The sequence below is a fragment of the Pagrus pagrus genome (genome assembly GCF_965226575.1).
Source record: "Pagrus pagrus genome assembly, chromosome: 2".
NCBI lineage: Eukaryota > Metazoa > Chordata > Actinopteri > Spariformes > Sparidae > Pagrus > Pagrus pagrus.
The window spans coordinates 13,863,140-13,884,249 of record NC_140186.1 but is presented as its reverse complement, the minus strand read 5'-3'; the positions used below and the strand labels follow the sequence as shown (position 1 = coordinate 13,884,249).

Genomic DNA, 21,110 nt, shown 5'->3' with positions numbered 1-21,110 from the left:
ATTCACTACAAAATGCACCAAAGTACACTGGAAACATCAGACAACCTTCTCATACTCCAACTGTTTTTTTTTTTTTTTTGTAAAGTGTATCTGAACTTCAGCAGCATCAAGCAACAGAGAGCAACATTGATTCAACTCACCAGAGTTTCCAAAGGCAAAAATAACTCAACAGAAGTTATCTCACAGCTCGGTCCCTCATAGAGGAGCAACTTATTAGCACTGATATGATTGATTAATCAAGGTTTGAAGATTATTTTGTGCATTTTTCTCCCAGGGCTTGCTCTGTCTGCTGTCTGCAGAGTAGGGTACAGCTGCAGCAGACTGCATATTCAATGTTCGCACTTCTCAGACCCTAGTTTTCCTCCACAGCTCCACCCACCGAATGGGACAACCCATTTGGGATGTACTAGTGATTGCTATCCCTCATCAACGGATTAAAAATTACAGATGCGTGGCAGATCACTACTGTGTGTTAAACTGTGGCAAGAGACCAACCCGAAGTGAAAGTGAAACTAAAGGCGACACATAAATGTCTGTTCTGTAGTATCCTTAGATAAATTACATCATGTATGTAATTATCCACCTCAAGGTGACGTCAGGCTGCGTTTCCCCAAAAGTTGAGTTGGATTCAACTTTTTTTTTTTTTTTTTTTTCATTTTTCGGGGAGCCCCCTGCGACCCGCACCGCCGCAGCCAAACCAGACTGCCCTCATTAAAATCAATGAGGAAAGATGCGTTCTCGCAGCACCGCCGGATTTGGTGTAAATGAAGCCTGAATAATAAAGGATCGTTGGAGATGAACTGGCCTCGGCTGGATAGCGGACGAGACCATTCACCATTGTCGAGACAAGTACCTCCTGTGGCTCCAAGCCAAGATTAAGAGGAGGGGGTGGTAACATAAGAAACAACCTTAACCAACTAGCCTACTCCTCGCCCGTGTCCATATAGAAACCAGAGTTTTGTGTCCCACATTGCATTGAAGCCTGAGGTGATGTAAAGACCGTCAGTCACTGTCTCATGTTCAGTATTTTCTCACTACAGATGAAAAGGAGCCACTTCTGTGCTGACAAATACTGTTATATACTGAATATGTGCATTTGTAGTCTAATAAGCAGTAGGTTATTTGTTAATTTGTAACAGGGGTATGACCAAAACTGTAAGCCAGCTTAATACTAACTCTAACCACCGATCTGTAGTCATGTTTTGTAACAGAGATGTTTTGCTCTGGGGATGTATTTTCAGCAGCGGGGATGCTACGAATTAATGTAGAAATAATATAGGAATACTACAGGCAACAGTGTGTCTCTACTTACTCTTCTGTGACTACACCTTGCTACTTGTCACTCTGATAGTGAAGATGACACTACTCTATAGAGTATATATATATTTATATGCTATAAAGGATTTAGCATTTGCACCATATAGTTCAGATCATATTAGAGTTAAGACAAAACTGACAGAAGGTCAGGACTGAGAGAAAAGGGGGCAATTACAATTCCGTCAGTCACTGGCCAGTTCAACAGGAGCGGATTTATCTATCATGATTGCAACAGCAGCCACCGACCTGAGACAACCAGAACAACAGGAAAAAGCTTGGACGAGTAGTACACCACAGGACCGTAAAACGACCCATGCTTTTGCACCAGAACGCCAGAGGCAAAGTCATCCCTCTCACAGACATGAAGGTGAAATTTCTGTATGTAGTCGGGGAGGCCCAAAGCCGGAGCCGCCTGAAGAGCGGCGTTCAGATCCTGGAAAGCAGTGTTCATGTTTTCATTCCACTGCAGTGTTTAGCACAGTGGCTGCTCGTAACACCACACCACCACCAAGTCCATTGCAGCGTAATCACAAATCCAAAGACGACAGTAGTTAGTCATGCCATGACAACAGTCGCTGACCGTCTCTCAACACATGACCAAGATAGGTGACGTCAGGCTGACAATACTGCACTTTCTGTAAAGAAGCCAGCTGCTGGCCTTTAAATGTGAATGCAAACAGATACTGGCTATCTCTAGCAACGGGATTGAAAAGAAGGGTGAACACAAATCAATGACTGTAGTATTTTGAATCTGGGGACAGTGTGAGAGAGTTTGTTAGTTTTAACATAAACAATCCATCTCTCACGGCTGTTACTGTGTGTGTGTGTGTGTGTGTGTGTGTGTGTCCCTCTGTAGCGGCCTGTATCAAATAATTTTATTTATAACATTTTATCACCATCTCACTGACTTGTTTTTGTTCAAAGCCTGCAGTTATGGAAACAGTAGTAACAGAGTATATATGCTATGCCATAGTAAAGGATTGAGCATTTGCACCATATAGTTCAGATCATATTAGAGTTAAGACAAAACTGATGTCTGACGTCTGCTACTTCAGCACCATGGATTTATCAATACACAGCAGTTAGGCTACTGATAATTAAGAGCCATGATGGCATCTATACACTCTAACTTTAAAATATATATCCAGCTAAATAACGTCTCTGCCCCTGCACCGTCTTTGCTACTAGTGGATGGGTTGCAGGTTAACACAGAGGATGTATTTGAGTCATCTGGTTAACAAGGGAGATTGCATCTGCTCTTTGATCACTGTGACATGTTGTAAAAAATAAATCATTTGCTAATGAGCCCAGTATACCACAGTACAAAAAAAAACACCTGTCAAGTTAAAATTTAGTTACCACTGAGGAAGAAATGATTGTCTTAGGGTTCAAAAACTGACATCTTGTGTTTTGTTGTGAGAAATATTTGATGGACTGCCATGAAATGGTTGTTTGAGTTAACTCTGTTGGCATTGCAATAAACATTGTTGTACTTGTAAGAACTTGTCTTGGTGTGCTCATAGTGCAGGACAGGCAACATCAACACAGCTAATAAAACACATTCAATTACAGAGTACCAGTTAAGCACATCAATATACCTTAAGTGTCTACTTTAGATCCTGTGCACTTTAGATCCTGTGCACACAAAACCCACACCTGTCAACAATAGGATGCATTTCTCTGACTTTGTTGTGAGAAATATTTGGTGGACTGCCATGAAGGAACCAAAACGCCAGAGGCAAAGTCGTCCCTCTCACATGAAGGTGAAATTTCTGTGTGTAGTGTGACAAAATTAATAGTTTTCCATTCAGTAATCAATGTACTGTAAAGACCATATCAGGATGTGAGAGGAGGAGGGGAGATTTGAGGGGCAGTTCTCTCTGTCTGAGGTGTTACAGGAAGATAGATAGGATGACATTTACATTCTAATAAAACATCAAAGGGCCACTGTCCTGGGAAAGACATGATCAACCACACGTCAGGGGGTCATTGTTTTGGGAAGGAGTAAACAACCAACTGTCGTAAAAGTATGTGACCTCTACTCTGTTTTTTATTTAAGTCAGAAACATTTGGAAGACTGGAGAGAACACTTCGGGTCTTCTCCATGCTGCATGTATTAAAGAGATCTGATTCATCACGCCGAGTCTAAAATTCTTCGTAGAATTAGCAACTCCCTATCCAACCAAAGGAGAATTTCCACTACAGTGGTCGGGGAGGCCCAAAGCTGGAGCCGCCGGAAGAGCGGCGTTCAGTTCCTGAAAAGCATGTTTTCATTCCACTGTAGTGTTTAGCACTGTGGCTGCCTGTAACACAGAGTCCATTGCAGTGTAATCACAAATCCAATGACGACAGTAGTTAGTCATGCCAAGGAAAGAGGGGGGTTGTTTTTTTGTTCGTGGTAATAACATGTTGATCAGAAGTTATTCAGCTTTATACACACATACTGCCTGTATCAAAGAATGGCATTTTATCACTATCTCACTGACTTTAAGCAATAAAGGTGGATCCTGTGCACATCAAACCCACACCTGTCAACAAAAGGATGCATTTCTCTGACTTACAGATGATGGCTGTGTTTACTGCTGTCTGAACATTAGATCACTGAATCATCCTTTAATAATACTTATTCATTATTTTTGGAAGCTTCAGTAGTTGAAATTTAAACATTTCAAGCTGAAGTGAGGACACTACAGTTGCTTGTTATGTTTTTCCCTTCTAATTATCACACACCAAGTTTTACTTGTAAAACAAGATAAGAAAGAGGAATTGCTTTCCAAGCTACAAGAAAATTACAATAAGTCACCTGCAAGTATTGAGTCGGTTCACACTACTGGATTGTCAAGTGGGCGACCTTCCTTTTCACATTTTTTGGCATGTTTCAAGACCTGCATGCTTTCTGGTATAAAACCATTCAAATATCTAATTTTCAGCCTTTTTAGGACAAGGGTGCTTGTGTTCAACTTTGTATACCTCTTGTACTAAAATATTATGTTTTTTTCAACAAAATTTTACCATAGAGAATGAATGGAAAGCATGCGATCACAAGGTTGGCGGTTTCAATCCTGCATTCGGCTACTACTACAACCTTTACTACCACTACTACTTTTACTACAGTCATTATACCTCTGCTGTTACTTGTACTACTGCTGCTGCTACTGGTACTACTACAACTGGAGAAGTCCTATGTCAGACCCTCAGTTGACTCTCTATGCTGGTTCGACAGACACTACAGGGCTGACACGTTCAAATACTCCACATTTTAGAAGTGCCATGGTAGCTCAATTGCTAGGGCATGTCCCCCATGTACAGAGGCTGTGTCCTCGTCACTGTGGCCCGGGGTTTGAATCCATCCTATAACTCTTTACTGCATTTCATCCACAAACTCTCTCTCTCTCTCTCTCTCTGTCTCTCTCCACTTCCTGTCACTCTTTCTTGTACTATCACAATAAAACCACGAAAGGCCACATCACTCACACATTATGATGTTTATTCAGCTTTATACACACATACTGACATACACATAGCTGCCCTGCTCATCGGACAATTGGTATATGAGCATAAAGCTCATACACACAGGACTGTAAGATCAGTGGTTCGAATCTTGACTATTCTTGCAAGGACATTTAGAGTTGAAAAGAGTTATACCTGTAGGTATGTTATAAGGTAACGCGTTGTTTATTCTTTTCTTCTTATATTCCCTACAACACAAATTATGAGTCTACTAACTGCAATTAGACAAAATTCAGAGTTGAGATTTATCCTCTGGTGTGGAGATTGATCTTCTTCTGAAACACAAAAAACATCTTTATTTTATAACATATCTCTCATTTAAATATTTTTATGCAATCAGAAACAAGTACCTTGTCTGTTCCACATCCTCAATAGTCTCCGGCAGACGGACGTTTCGTGTTTCAGCAAGAAGAGAAGCTGACAGCCCTCCAGCAAAAGCCACCAGGGTGAAAATAGTACTTGGTAAATGACCCCACACTTCTCCAACAAGAAGGATCAAGGGAGACACAGCCACGCCTGTACGGGCCATGAAGGAGCAGTAACCCAGTCCATTTTGCCTGTGTATCCAGAAACACATCATTCCGGTAACAATCAGAAACCCCCGTTTCAGAATACGACTGCAACTCCTTCATGTATAAAGACCTAATCAGGGTGTTTAGTAATCCAGGTGTTTAAGCATCTATACAAAGGAAAAGACCTCTGTATAGATGCTGTTTGTAAATGTAGATAATCTAAACTCAATATCCGATAGCTTACTGACCTCATTACTGTGGGGTAAAGCTCTGCTGTGTACAGAAATACAGTTGTAAAAGCTGCCTCTGCAAACATTTTTCCCAAAGCTCCAACAGCCGTCAAATATGACCCCTTATCTGAAAAGAAAAAGATGTGAAAGGACATTTTAACCTCAACTGTATAGGAGTCCAAGCTGACATTGAAATCGCTGATTTTCATTATTTTCTTTCTTCCATATAAAACTGATCCTGCAGCCTGCACCGTAACAGTTATGTAAGCCAAACTTTCAGAACTGCAGGTGCACATACAAGATGATGCCTCGCTTGTTATTGTCAATTCAGAGGTTCGTCAGTGTATTTTTCAAAAATATGAAAAAACAATAAATGTCTATATCTATCAAGTGGTTAGAATTGTGTCAGATTGGTCCAATGGCTTGCCTGCAGTAATATTAGATAACTTGGTCACATATGTACATATGCTCATCTCTTTAATTTCTATGCTACTTTCACCAAAATGTTTAACAATACACTGGACACCAGCAGAATGATGTGTGATTTCTTTCCAAATTTTATCACTTGTTGAATTCCTGTGAAAAATTGTTGGACTCCTGTGTCTGTCTTCCCTGCTGAGGATTGAGTAGGCATGGGTTGAGAAGCCTGTGTTGACACATTTCCTTACCCACCCAACCAGTCAAACTGCCCAGACAGGCCCGGTGGTTATTTGTATAACTTTACCTTACTTTTCAATTCATGTAAGTCTAATGTAATAAATATTAAAAAAATACTAAATGAATAATGACTTAATAAATACATAAAAAAAAATGTTAAACATGGAACAAGAAGCAAGATTAGGTGAATGTAGGGTTTTGCTTGATAGATCTAACATAAAGGATACTCATAGCAGGGGGGACATTAATATGAATAAATATTTTCAAAATGCTACACTCCCTCCGGCAAATTTTCTTAACTAACCTGACTTTTTCTCAGCTGCCACAAACCTGACTGACTTCCAAAGGCCAGAAATTTTCTCTCATTCACCTCCCGTATGTGCAGCTGCAGAAGAGCTTTTGGCTATTCCAAATCAACTTTCAGTCACAAACTACTTTTCAACTCAGCCCACTGTTGTCTGTGTTTCCAATGTGACCTAAAGACCTGCAAAGTTTAGGCAAATGAGTCACCTGATGGCTGTTTTCACTTGTCATTCTTGTTCACCACTATACTCCAACAATGCCTGGACTTCTTTGTCAGTCCATCTGTCGTATTGTTTCTTCTATTACAGCATGCTGCTGCAGATTTTACAAAATGGTGACTGAAATAAATGTTTCAAGTACTTGACCAATCAAAAAGGTTCAGGGGTAAAAAAAAAATAATTTAGACTGTGGTCCTTGTGGTGGAAATGCCTTGAGTTCCTCTGAAGGCTCCTTGTCCCTGGAGAAAGTTCCTGCGGTGGAAACACAGCTAAAGAGTCACACACTTGAACTTGAACTGATTTACCTTTAGGGATAAACATGTTGCAGAAGATACAAAGTCCAGTCAGAACGAGTGCTCCAGCTTGACTAAACCTTCGGCCAATTTTTTTCAAGCTGAAATAGATGAAGGCTTTTGCTGGTATTTCAATTGCGCCATAGATGAACTGTGTGAGATAAATGTTCACACCAAAGCCGTCAATATTCAAGCTGATTCCGTAATATGTACAGGCCACTGCAAACCTATGTACAAAAAGAGAGGAGTAGTTACACATCTGCCCCCAAAAAAATATTGTTTCTAATTAGCTGGCAGGTTTTGTGACCGATTACTTCAATTGTTAAAAGTTGAATATTTGATCTAAATCATTGTGCAAGGTCACTGCAGGTATGTGAGTTAGGTAACACCGCATGATAATATAGTGCTAAGATTTTTCTATTTCAGGACATCTGGAAGTGTATAATCATGGTTACATGATAACTGCAGCACAGAGGAGCTGTGTTCAAGCTGTCATCCCTTTCTTAAAATGTGCCATTCTTAGGTTGAACAAGTGATATATGGACAGTGGATCATTCAGATTATACATTATTTCAACGTTTAAAAGGTGAAAATCTTGGCTGTTTAAAAGCAAAAACAAACAAATGTATATACCACACAATGCCAGTGAGTAGAGCCAATCTCCTCATTCTGGGGGTCTTCACAAGGTCCAAATAGGAATATTTTCTGTTTTCATTTTCTACAAGTATAACCTTGGACAGAACCTGGAGAGTAAAACGTAAACGTTTTGTCAGAATGGAAGTTGCTATCAATGTTTGACAAGAAATGATCAGACTCTAAAGTTTTGTACCTCAAGATTTAGGTCAGCCATGAACTGCTCTCTGCCGTTGACTTTTGCACACCTGGTTAGGTAAAAATGAGCACTCTCCACCTTTCCGTTACTTATCAGCCATCTGGCTGACTCAGGGAGCCACCTGTGATTTTTCATAGAAAATCCAGAGTCAGGCCTCATTAAACAACTTAATACGTAAATCTAGGGCAGCTTCATACTGTAATAACTGAAAGGCAGGAAATCTATTTTTGCTTACCACCAACAAATAATGGCCAGACACAGTGGAGAGGTTACTGTGGCCACCAGGTACCTCCAGTCATTCACAAAATAGGCCACAACAGGGAGTAGAGCAGAACAAATACTCCAGTCCAAGCTTATCAAAGTGCCCACTGCAGTGCGATGCTCAATGTCCACCCATTCAATACCTATAAAAAGCAACAATAATTAAACAAATCTATTAAAACATACCTGATGTTATTTATTGTAGATAAATTAATTTGTAGATAAAATACACACTTCATCAAAAAGTTGTATCTTCTCTTATTATCAATATAATATAAATACTAATATAAGTTAAAATACAAAATGGATGAAAAGGCAAAAAGGAAGATATTTAATGTAATGTAGTATATATTTGTTTGCATGTTACTTTTTCTTTCTTGTTTTCTGATAATTCTACTAAAGACGCATACTAGGACATAAAACTCACAAAGGACCACGGTGACTATACTTATTCCAGAAAGTCCCAATCCAGCAAAGAACCTCATGGCAGCAAACATGGCAAAACTAGATGAGAAAGCACTTGCAAATCCAAAGAAGGTGGTTGTCATGTAGGACATGAGAAGTGTTCTTTTCCTGCCAAACCTGTAAGACAAATTATAGATAAATCTATGGGAAAGGTCATGTACAAACAGTTTGACAAAATATCTTGTTCAGAGGAAGGTGATTAACACTCTATTATAATATATAACAATACATTCCAATTTATAGTGTCTTCTACACAGGAGTCATTAAATGTGTGTTTTAGGGTTCATTTAATGGTCGTGGTAAAGGTTAGAAATACGTTCAGATTCTGCAATCGATTATACTTTACTGTACATCAACTTTCTGTCAGTCAATTGCTGAGTATTAACTTTGGAGTTTCCAAATAAGAAGAACTAGATTTGCTTCTTTCTTTGGTGCATCTAAATTTTGAGCAGACTGAACAAATAAAGCTCTTCTATTTATAATTGCACTATCAGCATATTAAATACATTTTTAAAGGATATCACTGATGCAAACTAAAACAACAACAGTAATTATACAATGGCAAAAAAAATATTATTTTCTTTTTTGTATAAAAACAATGAGAAAAAATTCATGTGATTAAACACCCCAAGATGGAAATGTGTCTGATTTGAGAGTTTGAGAGTTAAAGGCATGAACACCTGTCACTAAGGTAACCAAATACGACTGCTCCAAGCATGACCCCAAGGAAGAAGATAGTGGCTGTGGCTTTGTTCACTCTTCTCTTATCACAAACAAGATCCCACTGCGAGATAAACACACAAAGAAAGATACAGAAAAGTAAAGCATAAAGTGGTTAACTTGGGATTGATATAGCTAAATTCATTGCAAATTGAAAGAAATTAAACTTACCTCTGTGGCCAGAGTAGACTTGAAGGTGGTGTTATCGTACATCCATCCATTCTGACACAGCACTGTGGGTAGGTCAGTGATGTTGGAGGAGTTTATCAGCAGATGATACTGAGGCTCAGCAAACATCTCACAGGAGCTTAGAGTCCCATCCTCCTGAACTGGAATACTGACAATAAGTTTCTCTTTGTGTGATAAATTGCTTAAAACACCTCCATAATCCAGAGAGGTGATGTCGCAGTGGTGAGAGGGAACAGCCGCTATCAAATTATTCAGCATAAAGTTAAAAGGCAAAGTCATACGAGCAGCTAACATCAACAGGATCGTCCTTAATTGGAATCTCCCAAAGCCATTCACCTCAGCCAGGATATTATCAAACTTCATGTTGAAAGTAATGCAACACTTCCAGTTTGGAGAAACATAAATATATCAAAAAAATGTATATAAACATATATCACAAAGCACAAAAGTGCTAAATAGCTTGAGAAGGAGCCGCTTTTGCACTCTGTCAAACCTTGTTGGTCAATGGTCCGCTCAGAGAATGGCTGCATGTGTAGTCTCACAAGAAATCATTTGTTAATTTATAACAGGGACACTGCCCAAACTTTAACTATTCTCCATTGCATATAGACAAAAATGGGAACTATGCACACCGTCTGAAAACTAAAATCTCATGTATTAAAAGCAGAAGAGACAACATTGTTCTGACTCAAATAGAATTTCTAAATCATACTTTTGCAAACCTCTAAACACAAATGTCATTATTTAAGACACTTTGTTCACCTGGAAAAAAACCCTGGCCTTCAAAATACCACACCCTTATGATTTGTAATTTTGGTTTTAACTCGAACAATGTTGCAGTATCGACTATAAATTTACAGTGTGACTCTGGGAAGCTGGGTTGTGATCTCACTGGATAGACAAATTGGTATCATACTCATGTCATATCATATCATGTTTTGCTACAATGATTATGTCTGTGTAATATTTACATAATATATTCATAGAATTGTATTACAATACAACAGCCGTCTTTATACTATATGTGTACCATAAAATTGCATCATTTTTTGGGATGAACCCCTGAACCCCTAAATGTTCAAAAAGGAGAAGATGAAAACAGATATATTCCTGTGATAGCTGTGTGTGTTGTTCTGGTGTAAAGACTCAGTTTTGACAAGAGATAACATGGTTTTGAGTGCAGCGTTTCATTCTGCAAGAAATCTGTGGGGTTTTGACAAAATGGTTAACGTTTTTCATTCTTGTGTTTATAGTATTGAAACATTTTTCAAAATACTTTCAGAAAATGTGTTTAACATTTGGGAAACAACTATATGACAAATATAGTATATAACTGAACATTTATAGTATATAGTTTGGAGGATATTATAGATCCAAGACTAAACTGACAGAAGGGTGGGACTAATAGAAAAAGGGACAATTACAAATCTGATGCTACTTCAACACATTGGATGGCATCATGGATTTATCAATACACAGTTAGGCTATTGATATTTCAGAACCATGACTTGGGGCCATAGATTCTGATTCACAAACCTCAGATAAAGGATCAATGAGTCAGGCAGACTACACAAACAGATTCAGCGAATATGGACTGTCTGCCTTTTTCATATCATTGTTTACCCTCTTGTCATTAATATACATATGAATATATCAGTGTGTGTAAAGGTCCAGTTACGGGAAAGGCTCTCTTATTTGCCTGTTCTGTAGTATTGCAACATAACTGTAACCCCCTAAATTTCACACACTGTACTCTTAATCTGATCTGATTGTTCACTCTGAAGTATTAGGGAAACTATTTCAGTGGTGTTATTCTTTAATTATTGTATTCATAAGAACATAATCAGGCAAATTACATCAACCCCTCCATCCATCCATCCATTATCGATATATGCTTATCCTTGGCAGATCACCAGTGTATAACTGCGCGGTCTGATATACAATATACCCTGTACCACGAAAGCAGGATATAACACTTAAACATGCATGTGACTATAAAATGTCTAATTCCAATTAAATCAATAGTTGTGTTCTCATTTAATTCAACTTTATTGTCAAACACAGGTACATTTACATTTACACTTCTCTTGGGTTTCTTCTTCTGGCTTCTTTTATTGTTGATTTCAACGGTACACCCTTTGAATCTGACAGGCAGTTTATTTGGATTTCAGTAGTGTTTAAATGCTAAAATCAAAATGTCTTAATAAATTGTGTAACAAATATACTGTGGATTGGTTATTCTCATTATCAACAAATGTGATTTTCATTTAATCTCCCTCCTTCTTGTTGACTGCACCCTGCAATATAGACATAACTCAGGTTAGTCATTTTATCATCCATGGATTACTGAGTTCAGGGAAGAACAAAAAAATGTTTTCGTCTCAGGGAAATGATTAAAGCATGTAAATTATTCAGGAAGATGTTGAGTTGAAATGAAATGAGTTAACTTGGTTTTGCAAGGTTCAGTAGATTATTCTTTAGCAGCAAAGGTTACTGAGGTTCCTTTAATATTGAATTCTCTGTAATCTTTCTCTTGCACATTTCCTCTTTACCTTGGTTTCTCAACATCCTTGATTAACTCTGGCAATATGGTGTTTAATGTTTCAGGCAGGAGTGAGGCCACTAAACCAGATCCGATTGCCACTGCGCAATAAATGACTGCAGGGAGGAGATACCACACGTCCTCCAATAGCATGATGAGCGGAGATATGGACACGCCCAGCCGTGCCACAAACGAAGTGTAGCCTAAACCATTCTGTCTGGAAAATCAAAGGGCCGCGGTTAATGTAAAACTGTAAATGGGTACATGGGGTCACAACCAAATAGAAGATCATTGTGGTCAATGTTGCTACATAAGATTGTTGTTGACTAACCGTACGACCGTAGGAAAGAGTTCAGTTGTGAAGAGGAACACAATTGTGAATGATGCTTCTGACATGGCTTTTCCAATGACTGCCACAACAGTACGAATAACCCACTTATCTGAGGGAAAATGTTTAGATATTTGATTGAGAATTTTCAGAAATGTTGATTAAAAGTTCTCAAATTAAATTTAGATTTAATAAAAGAAACAAAAACCTTTTGCAACAAAAATGTTGATGAAAATACAGAGACCAGCTGACAGCAGGGCTACCATCTCACCAGGTCTTCTACCAACTTTCTCCAGGAAGAAATACACAACGATCTTCATTGGCATTTCAATGGATGCGAATACTAACTGCGTGAGGTATGGGTTTAATCCGAACCCTGTGATGTTCAGACTTATCCCATAATACGTAAATGCAACTCCATACCTACAAAATGGAACAAAGGTGTCAATAACAACAACTATAATCACTGTACAGAAACAGCCAATCTACTCACTGGTGGTCGAGTTTGCTAATGTAGGTCATATGGAGGCATTAGTATTAAATTGACACTGTTTCGTAACCAGTTAAAAGTTCCTTGTAGTATGTTTAATTCACAACTGTGACACTGACATTGATCATATCTAACTCTCATAAATCCTGAAGTATCCCTCTAACCCATGGCATGACATTGACACTTACCATACTATCCCTAAGAAAACAGAATGTTTCCGAATATTTGGGGTCTTGAAAAGATCTATAAACGAGTACTTCTTATCTTTAGTTTCAGCTTGTGCAGATTCCAGTAATGCCTGTGAGAAAGCAGAAAAGACAAACTGTTCATTCGCAACACTTCTTTACATTGCAGCAGTTTCTATCCTTATATCACTGTGAGATTTCCGGTTAACCAAAGTGTAAACAACTAAATTAATTGCACCCTTGGTGTGACCGAGGCCATACACTTGGCACTGTCGTTCATCTCGGCACATTTCATTATGTAATGATGAGCAGCATCTGCTTTCCCGTTTGCCAAGAGCCACCTTGCAGACTCTGGAAGCCACCTGAAGCAACAAACACAGTGAGTTCAGTGTCTCATTGACTTCTAATAGAAGCTTTATATGCCTCAGTGTTTAAAATGTGATACTTAGATACCTCCAAGCAATGACAGACAGTATGAGGGGTGAGGTCACTGCCAGAATGAGCATCCTCCATTCATTAACACAATATGCAAGTCCTGTCAGAAGCCAGTTTCCAAGTGTCCAATCCAGGCTTATAATTACACTAGAAAAGGTCCTGTGTTCAACGCTGAACCATTCAACATCTGGGGAAATCACACAAATGTGATCAAATACTCTATTTTTCTCATCTCAGAGATGAGCATTAAGCATACTTACTTAAAACAATAGAGATGATACTTATTCCCGCGAGTGACATCCCCGTAAAAAATCTCATGATGACAAACATTATATATGATGTGGAGAATGCACTTAGGACTGCAAAGGTCATGGATGACAAATAAGACACCAAGAGCAGTGGCCGTCGGCCAAACCTAGTCATGAGAAGAAAAGATCAAATCAGTGACTGTGTTCAAAACTATTGAGATACATTTTACAAATGTATTCAATTCGCAAACATATGTTCTTCTAATCAGTTATAATTTAACATTATTTCAACTACTGTTATTATTTATGTTTCCTTTAGTTTTTTAATTATTTTATTTATTCACATTGCACACTTTTTGGCTTATTATCACTAATAGTTTTCAACAAGTCAGGCTTGTAACATAAACAGTTTATTTACACAATATTATTGTTTTTTTACACTCTACTTATGTTTTAATATTTAATCTGATCTGACATTTGATAGAGAGTGTGAGTGACATTGTAGACTAATGGAGGACATGCTGAGTTTTGTCATAAACTATCTTACCTGTCACTGAGGTATCCAAACAAAGGGGCACCTAACATAACACCAATAAAGAAAATGGTGGCTGTTGCCTTGTTCATCCCTTTTCTGCTGCAAACGAGATCCCACTACAAAGAAAAACAACATGGAAAGTATTAAAATAAGTAATTTTGCAGTTGTCAGTCCTTAAAGTTGAAATATGGCTTGGTCAGAATCACATTTTCTTTTTCCATTTTATTAAACTTTTATTTCATTTAAACATTTCAGCTACAAAGGATGTTAACAACATTTAATATGATATCAAGAAATAAGTCTTATGTCTTTAATGTCTTTGAAGAACATAACATTTAATTAAAATATAGGCTACATAACATGAAATAATGCTGTTGTCAAAGACACTTACCTCTGTTGCCAGAGTAGATTTAAATGTTCTGTTGTCATACACCCATCCATCCTGACACTGAACACTAAATGCATCCTCACTACTGTTCAAGCCTGAAAGATGCTGATATTGCGGCTTGGAAAACATTTGACAGGATCTCGGAGTGCCATCTCGCTCTGTCGGAATACCAACAGCCAGTCTCTGTTCCAAGGTTAAATTCCTGAAGTCACCCCCATCATCCAGAGCAGTGATGTTACAGTGGTGAGAGGGAACGGCTGCCATGAAGTTATTTAGCAGGAAGTGGCATGGTAGAGTAATTCGAGAAAACAGCTGAATCAAGACTAGCTTGATTTGAAATTTTCCAAACCCATTAATTTCTGACAGTATGCTGTCGAATTTCATTTTGCTCTGTTCCCAGAATCAACAGGAAGCTAAATGTTGCAACAGCGAAGTGGAGTTGGATGTAATACACATTTACTCACGCCATTGTTAATTATTATTCAGCAAAAGAATGAAATTTGCATTTCACTGGACCCAGTAACTGCAACAAGACTAGGGCGAAACCACGTGCTATAAATTGTTACATGGATAGCCAGTGGTAGAGTCTATACTGTGAATTACAGTACAAGATATTAAATGTTAATCTGCAATTTTCTGTAGTGTTCCCAGTAATATTTGTTCTTATAGTGTGCTGAAGTAGCAGATCACATGACATCGTTAAGCTTTTGACAAAATGGATTCTCAAGGAATGTACTTCCAACTCATATCTTGTAGCACCACATTATGTAATAACGCCCCATTATGTAATAATGTAATACATTTTCACTTCATTATGTAATAACGCCGCATTTTGTAATAATCTGCCACATTTTGTAATAAAATTCTCAAACACAATATGTAATAAACTTTGTTGCATTATGTAATAAGTTCATACATATTGCATCAGTAATTACAAAATGCAGGTGTTGCACTTTTTTTATCTAGAAAATGTAATAATTTGGTGCATTATGTAACAAACCACCAAAATGGATGTCTCAAAAAAAACATTATACCATCAGAATGACATTGACTTTAAGCAGACCAGCATGAATCGTAAATATGAATTAATTTTAAAAACTAGTAGGATGTAAAACTAGTAGGATCATTGGTCAAATCTAAATCAAATATAACTCATATTCAGAATTCATAGAGAATGTGTTCGAAAGCTCATAGAGACAAAAACTGCACTAAATGAGTGTTACTGGCACGAACATTATCGGTGCACTGAAATGTTGGAAGACATACACACATGCAATCTGGATTATGTTATGCAAAATTAGAAGTGATAGAAAGAAGACAAAACACGAAAACAAATATGGAACAGAAAATGTAACAAATTTTGCCCTTTATCTGTAGTTGTAGGATATGTAAAACAAACCCTCATAATATATATGAGTGAAAAGTAGTCTACAGACAAGAGCTGTCAACTTTTTCTCAAAATTCTAGCAAAGAAAAAAGTAACTCGCTCAATACATTTGGAATTGTTTACTGTAGTAGTTATATATATGGAAGTACCAAAGGGTATTGCTGCCATACCAGAAAAAAAAAAAAAAAAAATCATATAACGTTATAATTGTTATAACGTGATCGGCTGGTGGCACACCTAGGGCTCCACAGCCCGATGTCACGCTGCGGCCACCAATCAGACGCTCGAACCTCCACAGTCAGCATGAAATGTCAATGACAGTATAAATATGTCAATGAAACTGAGACTATCCAGGTGGATTTATGGATTCACTTCCGCCCCCTCCACCCGAGACCAACTTATCACGTTATAACGTGAAACTGATTTATATATAATTTTTTTTTCTGGTATGGTAGCAATACGCTTCCATAAATGTGTATCTATGTACCGTAAAGATTCATAATGCCACACATTCGGTCGGTGTTAGCCTACTGTAATTTAGAGCACTGGTAGAATGTATGCATGTGCTACTGCCAGCCACAAGGGGGAGATACAAACATTTTGGCTTCAGTTTAGGGGAGCGATTTCGTCCTCTATAGCTTACACTTCTGCTGGAAAATAAACAAAAGGCAACATGATGAAAGGTATGAACAAAGAACAGATTTCAGACTCAGAAAATTTCTTTTAGAATTTTGTGTTGATTGATTTGCAACTAATATGAAATGCTAACAGATAAAAGAACAAACTCTTAAGCTAACGATCTGATGAGCAGAGGGAAAGTGTTTCTACTGTTACCACTAGAGAAGTTTTTTTTTTTCATTTAGTCTAAAGTAAATGTTTGTTAATAGTCAATTGTCTATAGCCTTCTTTTTTAATTACATAAACATAATTAGAGATATATCTTTTTGATGCGAAAGATTATTTACGCTGTTTTTAGTTGGTTTAGTTTTGATGGTCATTTATTTTTATTCACTATAGGAAAGGACATCAATGTTACATTAAAGAAATGGTGCTGGAATAAAGTTTTTTTCTGTTCCATATGTGTTTTCGTGTTTTGTCTGCTTTCTATCACGTATAATTTTGCATAACATAATCCAGATTGCATGTGTGTATGTCTTCCAACATTTCAGTGCACCGATAATGTTCGTGCCAGTAACACTCATTTAGTGCAGTTGTTGTCTCTATGAGCTTTCAAACACATTCTCTATGAATTCAGTTATATTTGATTTAGGTTTGACCAATGAAACATCCTACTAGTTTTTAAAATTAATTCATATTTACGATTCATGCTGGTCTGCTTAAAGTCAATGTCGTTCTGATGGTATAATGTTTTTTTCTAATTAAGACATCCATTTTGGTGGTTTATTACATAATGCACCAAATTATTACATTTTCTTGATAAAAAAAAGTGCAACACCTGCATTTTGTAATTACTGATGCAATATGTAAGAACTTATTACTTAATGCAGCAAAGTTTATTACATATTGTGTTCAAGAATTGTATTACAAAATGTGGCAGATTATTACAAAATGCGGCGTTATTACATAATGAAGTGAAAATGTATTACATTATTACATAATGGGGCATTATTACATAATGTGGTGCTACATATCTTAAGATTTTTTGATATGAAAGAGTACTTAATACAACTTTAATTGTGACCATTCTTATTGTCTATTCACTCCCCCTGGGATGTCTCTCTTTCTATGACTCAATTGTTAGAGTGATTGTTAGAGTGTGCCTTGAATGTATTATTTGTTTTTACAAATTTTTACATAAAGCTCCTTCAAGACCTTAAAATAAAACACCACTTTTGCCAGACAGCAACCAAGCTGTTGGCAAGAAGTTGATGTTAATACTTAATTTCTGGATATATCATTAGTATTATGTCCTATTTTCGGACATTTCATAGTAAAACTGTTATTTGATTAATTAAGAAGATGCAAATTTAACACGTACATGCTTGTTTATAATCCAACAAAAGCAACATTTCATGTTTATTTATAATATTTCCAGAGAGGGAGTCTCCAAATGAGAGAACACTGAATAAGCTCAATATTGCACGGATACTAAATATCATGAAAAGCACAGATAGGGCTTGGATTGGCACCTACTCTGGATTGCACCACGTTTAATCTTGGCACTTTTCCTCAAGTAGCAGCCAGTTTGCAATATGCTAAGAGTGCAGGAAAACATAGTGGTCTTAGTTGCATGTGCTGCGGCGACCTTGGTACACTGTCCCTATCAAAGAGCCAGGGAGGTTAATACATTCATATTCAGATATAGCTTCATACCTGGACGGGCTGTGAGAAGTTTAGGTTAAAGTCTTACACGCTCAGCATTACATTTAGACTGCCCCAAAGACTGAACGTGAATGACATGCTTTAGTAAAATAAACAATGAATCTAAATTGTATCTACTGGAAATAATGACTGAATGTGAATATGTTTGTACTGTAGAGTAGTCTTTCCACATATTATCTCTGCAGACCAGGGTTTTTTTGCTAAAGTCAGATTTAGTTCCATATACGGGCATGCTGTCAAAGAGAACAGCAGTCTTACCTCATCTATTTACTGTACAGTAGCTTTGTGTAATTTTACCTTGAATTGTATTAACCCTATTTCATAGCCCAATTTGACAGCAATTAGCAAATTATCTGTTGATGCAAATGTGGTTGAAAAAGTATATTTGTATCGAGTTTGTGTAAGGTAGTGTATACATTTCTTTGTATTTATTTGTGTTGTGAAGACATTAAATTATCATCAAAAGCATATAACCTCCATAGAGCACAAGCATTTCAAATCACTCTAAAAATATCTTTAAAGTTTTCTAAGGACAAGTTCATTATGTCAAAACGCTGCAGCTGCACGATGCTAACTGAGCTGTGTCTGAAGTGGGCTGGGGGCAGGAATACCCTTTCTGGTCTCTCTTTAAATACAGTAGCATACATGAATGAGCAAGGCCGTCCTATGAGCAAGTTGGTAGGTAACCTGAACATCCGCAACCCATAACAAGTGCTCAGATTGTCTTTGCCATGGTCGTGCACCGAAACCAGCTGGATATCTAGTTGACTATGCTGGATATCGATGAGGCATTTTCTGGATAAACAATTTATCTTTTACTTGATTCAAGGATGAATACTGTGAGTACTGTAACTACTTCCTTATTTCCTTCAAGAGCAGCTTTCTTGTAAAATTGAATTTGCAGTGAAGTCATATTTCTTCGTTTTATTAACCCTAATGTTAGAAATTTAAGTTAGTGAGATTATCTTAATGTCTTTATGCTTTTGGATTTGATGGCTGCCTCTATGTATTGGAAGAAAAGACTGGGTTACATTTTAATATCACAGTTTCATTTTGTTGGTAATATCTTTGATTGCTTCATTCTTTACATTGGGATTTTATGGTTATCTCCTGTACGAGCAACTATCGTGGAGTAGGCTGCATGGATTACATTATAATGTGAATTTAAAAAAAATCTGGCTTTGTATAAGTATTGATTGTAACATCCATCTGGGATATACTCCGTTGATTTTTGCTCTGTTGTATGGCTCCTGTGAATGCTTCTCAATAGTGGTTGAGGAAAAAACAGACTAATTAGTAATAACATGGAAACATCTAATCCGCTAGAGCCCAGTCCTCGCGGGGGTCATCCCTCAGACCAAGAGTTCACTCGTCCGTCAAGGATGCTGACTGCCTGTTTCCATGGTAATGAGTCAACATTCTGAAGTTACTGCCATAATAGGAAACAGAAACTTCCGAAGCACCAAAGTAAGGATTAATGATGGTTGAGTGTCAAAATGAAGTGGAACCAAGTGTGAAGAGAAGCGTGGGCATGGGACAAGTTTCCAAGAGTCCAGACCTTTTAGTAAGCCTGCATCTGCATGTGTCATAGGGCCTTTGTAGAGGTGTATAGTAGAAATGCAGTAGAAGTCGTGTTGGCAAAAACAATTTATCCAACAGACTTCCAGCCATCAATGAGTGAATGTGTGCAATGATGCATAGCACTGTCACTGCAGTTTTATTTATTGTTGAATATTGCTTTTTGATAACACTGCTGTTCTGTCACTCATTGTTGAGCAACAGCTACAATATCCTACTGTTTCGGTCCCAATGGATAAAATCAGTATATCGAATATATGACACCCAAATAGGAACCTGCCTGCTCAGTTTGTATAAATGACGGAAGGGACAGTCAATTACGAATAAAACAAGGTCAGCAAATATTTAATCCAGGAGCCAGGTATGTAATAAATTAGCCTAGGTAGTAAACCTGATCTGTAAAAGTAGAATTCAAATTTGTTTGTGGCAATTATGGCAATGATCTCATGAAACAATAACTTCCCTTCATCCGCTTATATTGCAAATTTCCATTTTCCATTCCAATACAAGATAGAGCTTGTGTGATCAATAAACAACTAGAATAACAGCCCCCTTTGATTCTAAGAACCGTCATTAGCGTGTTCTGTCCAATACTGTCCAATAAAGTACGTTGCAACAAGCAATGGCTGCTTGCATGGCTTTAGACTTTTGAGTGCTGATGACTGACTGCATTTATCTTCATGTTTAAATTAAGGCAAATGTTTTTTCCCAAAATGTCTTTAGTTAAATGATCTTGTCTTACACATAAAATCTGTTTATTGCACACAACTGAAATGAACAGATAAATTATAAAAATACACATTGTCAAGTTTTTATAGCATATTGCATGTCTTATCTTATAATCTGGTGAACAATCAGGAGGTGAATTTATGTGAGAGTACTCATGTTTGGTTTATAATATTAGGGCACCACCATGTGGTGGATATTTGGTAATGCAGTGTTTGAGAATAAAGGGCTTTGGTTTGCAGTAAAATCTACATGTTTTGAACTGTTTGCCAGACAAGAAAACTGCTGACTGCTGCTGACTGCTGATCAGTTTCATACTAGGTTATAAAGGCATTGTTTTCATTTCATATCTATAAACTAACCTGAAAAAGGTATAAGTAGGAAAACTGCTGAATTTGTCAGTTCTGGCTTAAATAAT

At 37.4% G+C, this 21,110-nt stretch overlaps 3 protein-coding genes across 4 annotated transcripts in view; all 3 read right to left on the bottom strand.

Moving 5' to 3' along the window:
• Positions 1–21,110, bottom strand: part of LOC311273822 (uncharacterized protein) — an 88,342-nt gene that overhangs the window by 22,273 nt on the left and 44,959 nt on the right. The window lies entirely within an intron of this gene.
• LOC311268439 (solute carrier family 22 member 7-like) lies at positions 4,788–10,285 on the bottom strand. Of its 2 annotated transcripts, none has more exons than XM_084372106.1 (10): positions 9,490–10,285; positions 9,279–9,382; positions 8,561–8,715; positions 8,108–8,276; positions 7,870–7,993; positions 7,674–7,783; positions 7,053–7,267; positions 5,588–5,696; positions 5,178–5,384; positions 4,788–5,102 (listed from the first exon to the last, which is right to left on the bottom strand). In XM_084372106.1, the coding sequence occupies exons 1-10, from the start codon at positions 9,868–9,870 to the stop codon at positions 5,060–5,062; spliced, it is 1,617 nt and encodes a 538-aa protein (XP_084228232.1). In that variant the 5' UTR covers positions 9,871–10,285; the 3' UTR covers positions 4,788–5,059. The 2 variants fall into 2 exon arrangements, with proteins under 2 accessions (XP_084228232.1, XP_084228233.1); XM_084372107.1 differs by having other exon boundaries at positions 4,788–5,099.
• Positions 11,740–15,406, bottom strand: LOC311268463 (solute carrier family 22 member 7-like). The gene is made up of 9 exons (XM_084372138.1): positions 14,662–15,406; positions 14,283–14,386; positions 13,748–13,902; positions 13,506–13,674; positions 13,291–13,414; positions 13,056–13,165; positions 12,586–12,800; positions 12,381–12,489; positions 11,740–12,266 (listed from the first exon to the last, which is right to left on the bottom strand). The coding sequence occupies exons 1-9, from the start codon at positions 15,040–15,042 to the stop codon at positions 12,056–12,058; spliced, it is 1,578 nt and encodes a 525-aa protein (XP_084228264.1). The 5' UTR covers positions 15,043–15,406; the 3' UTR covers positions 11,740–12,055.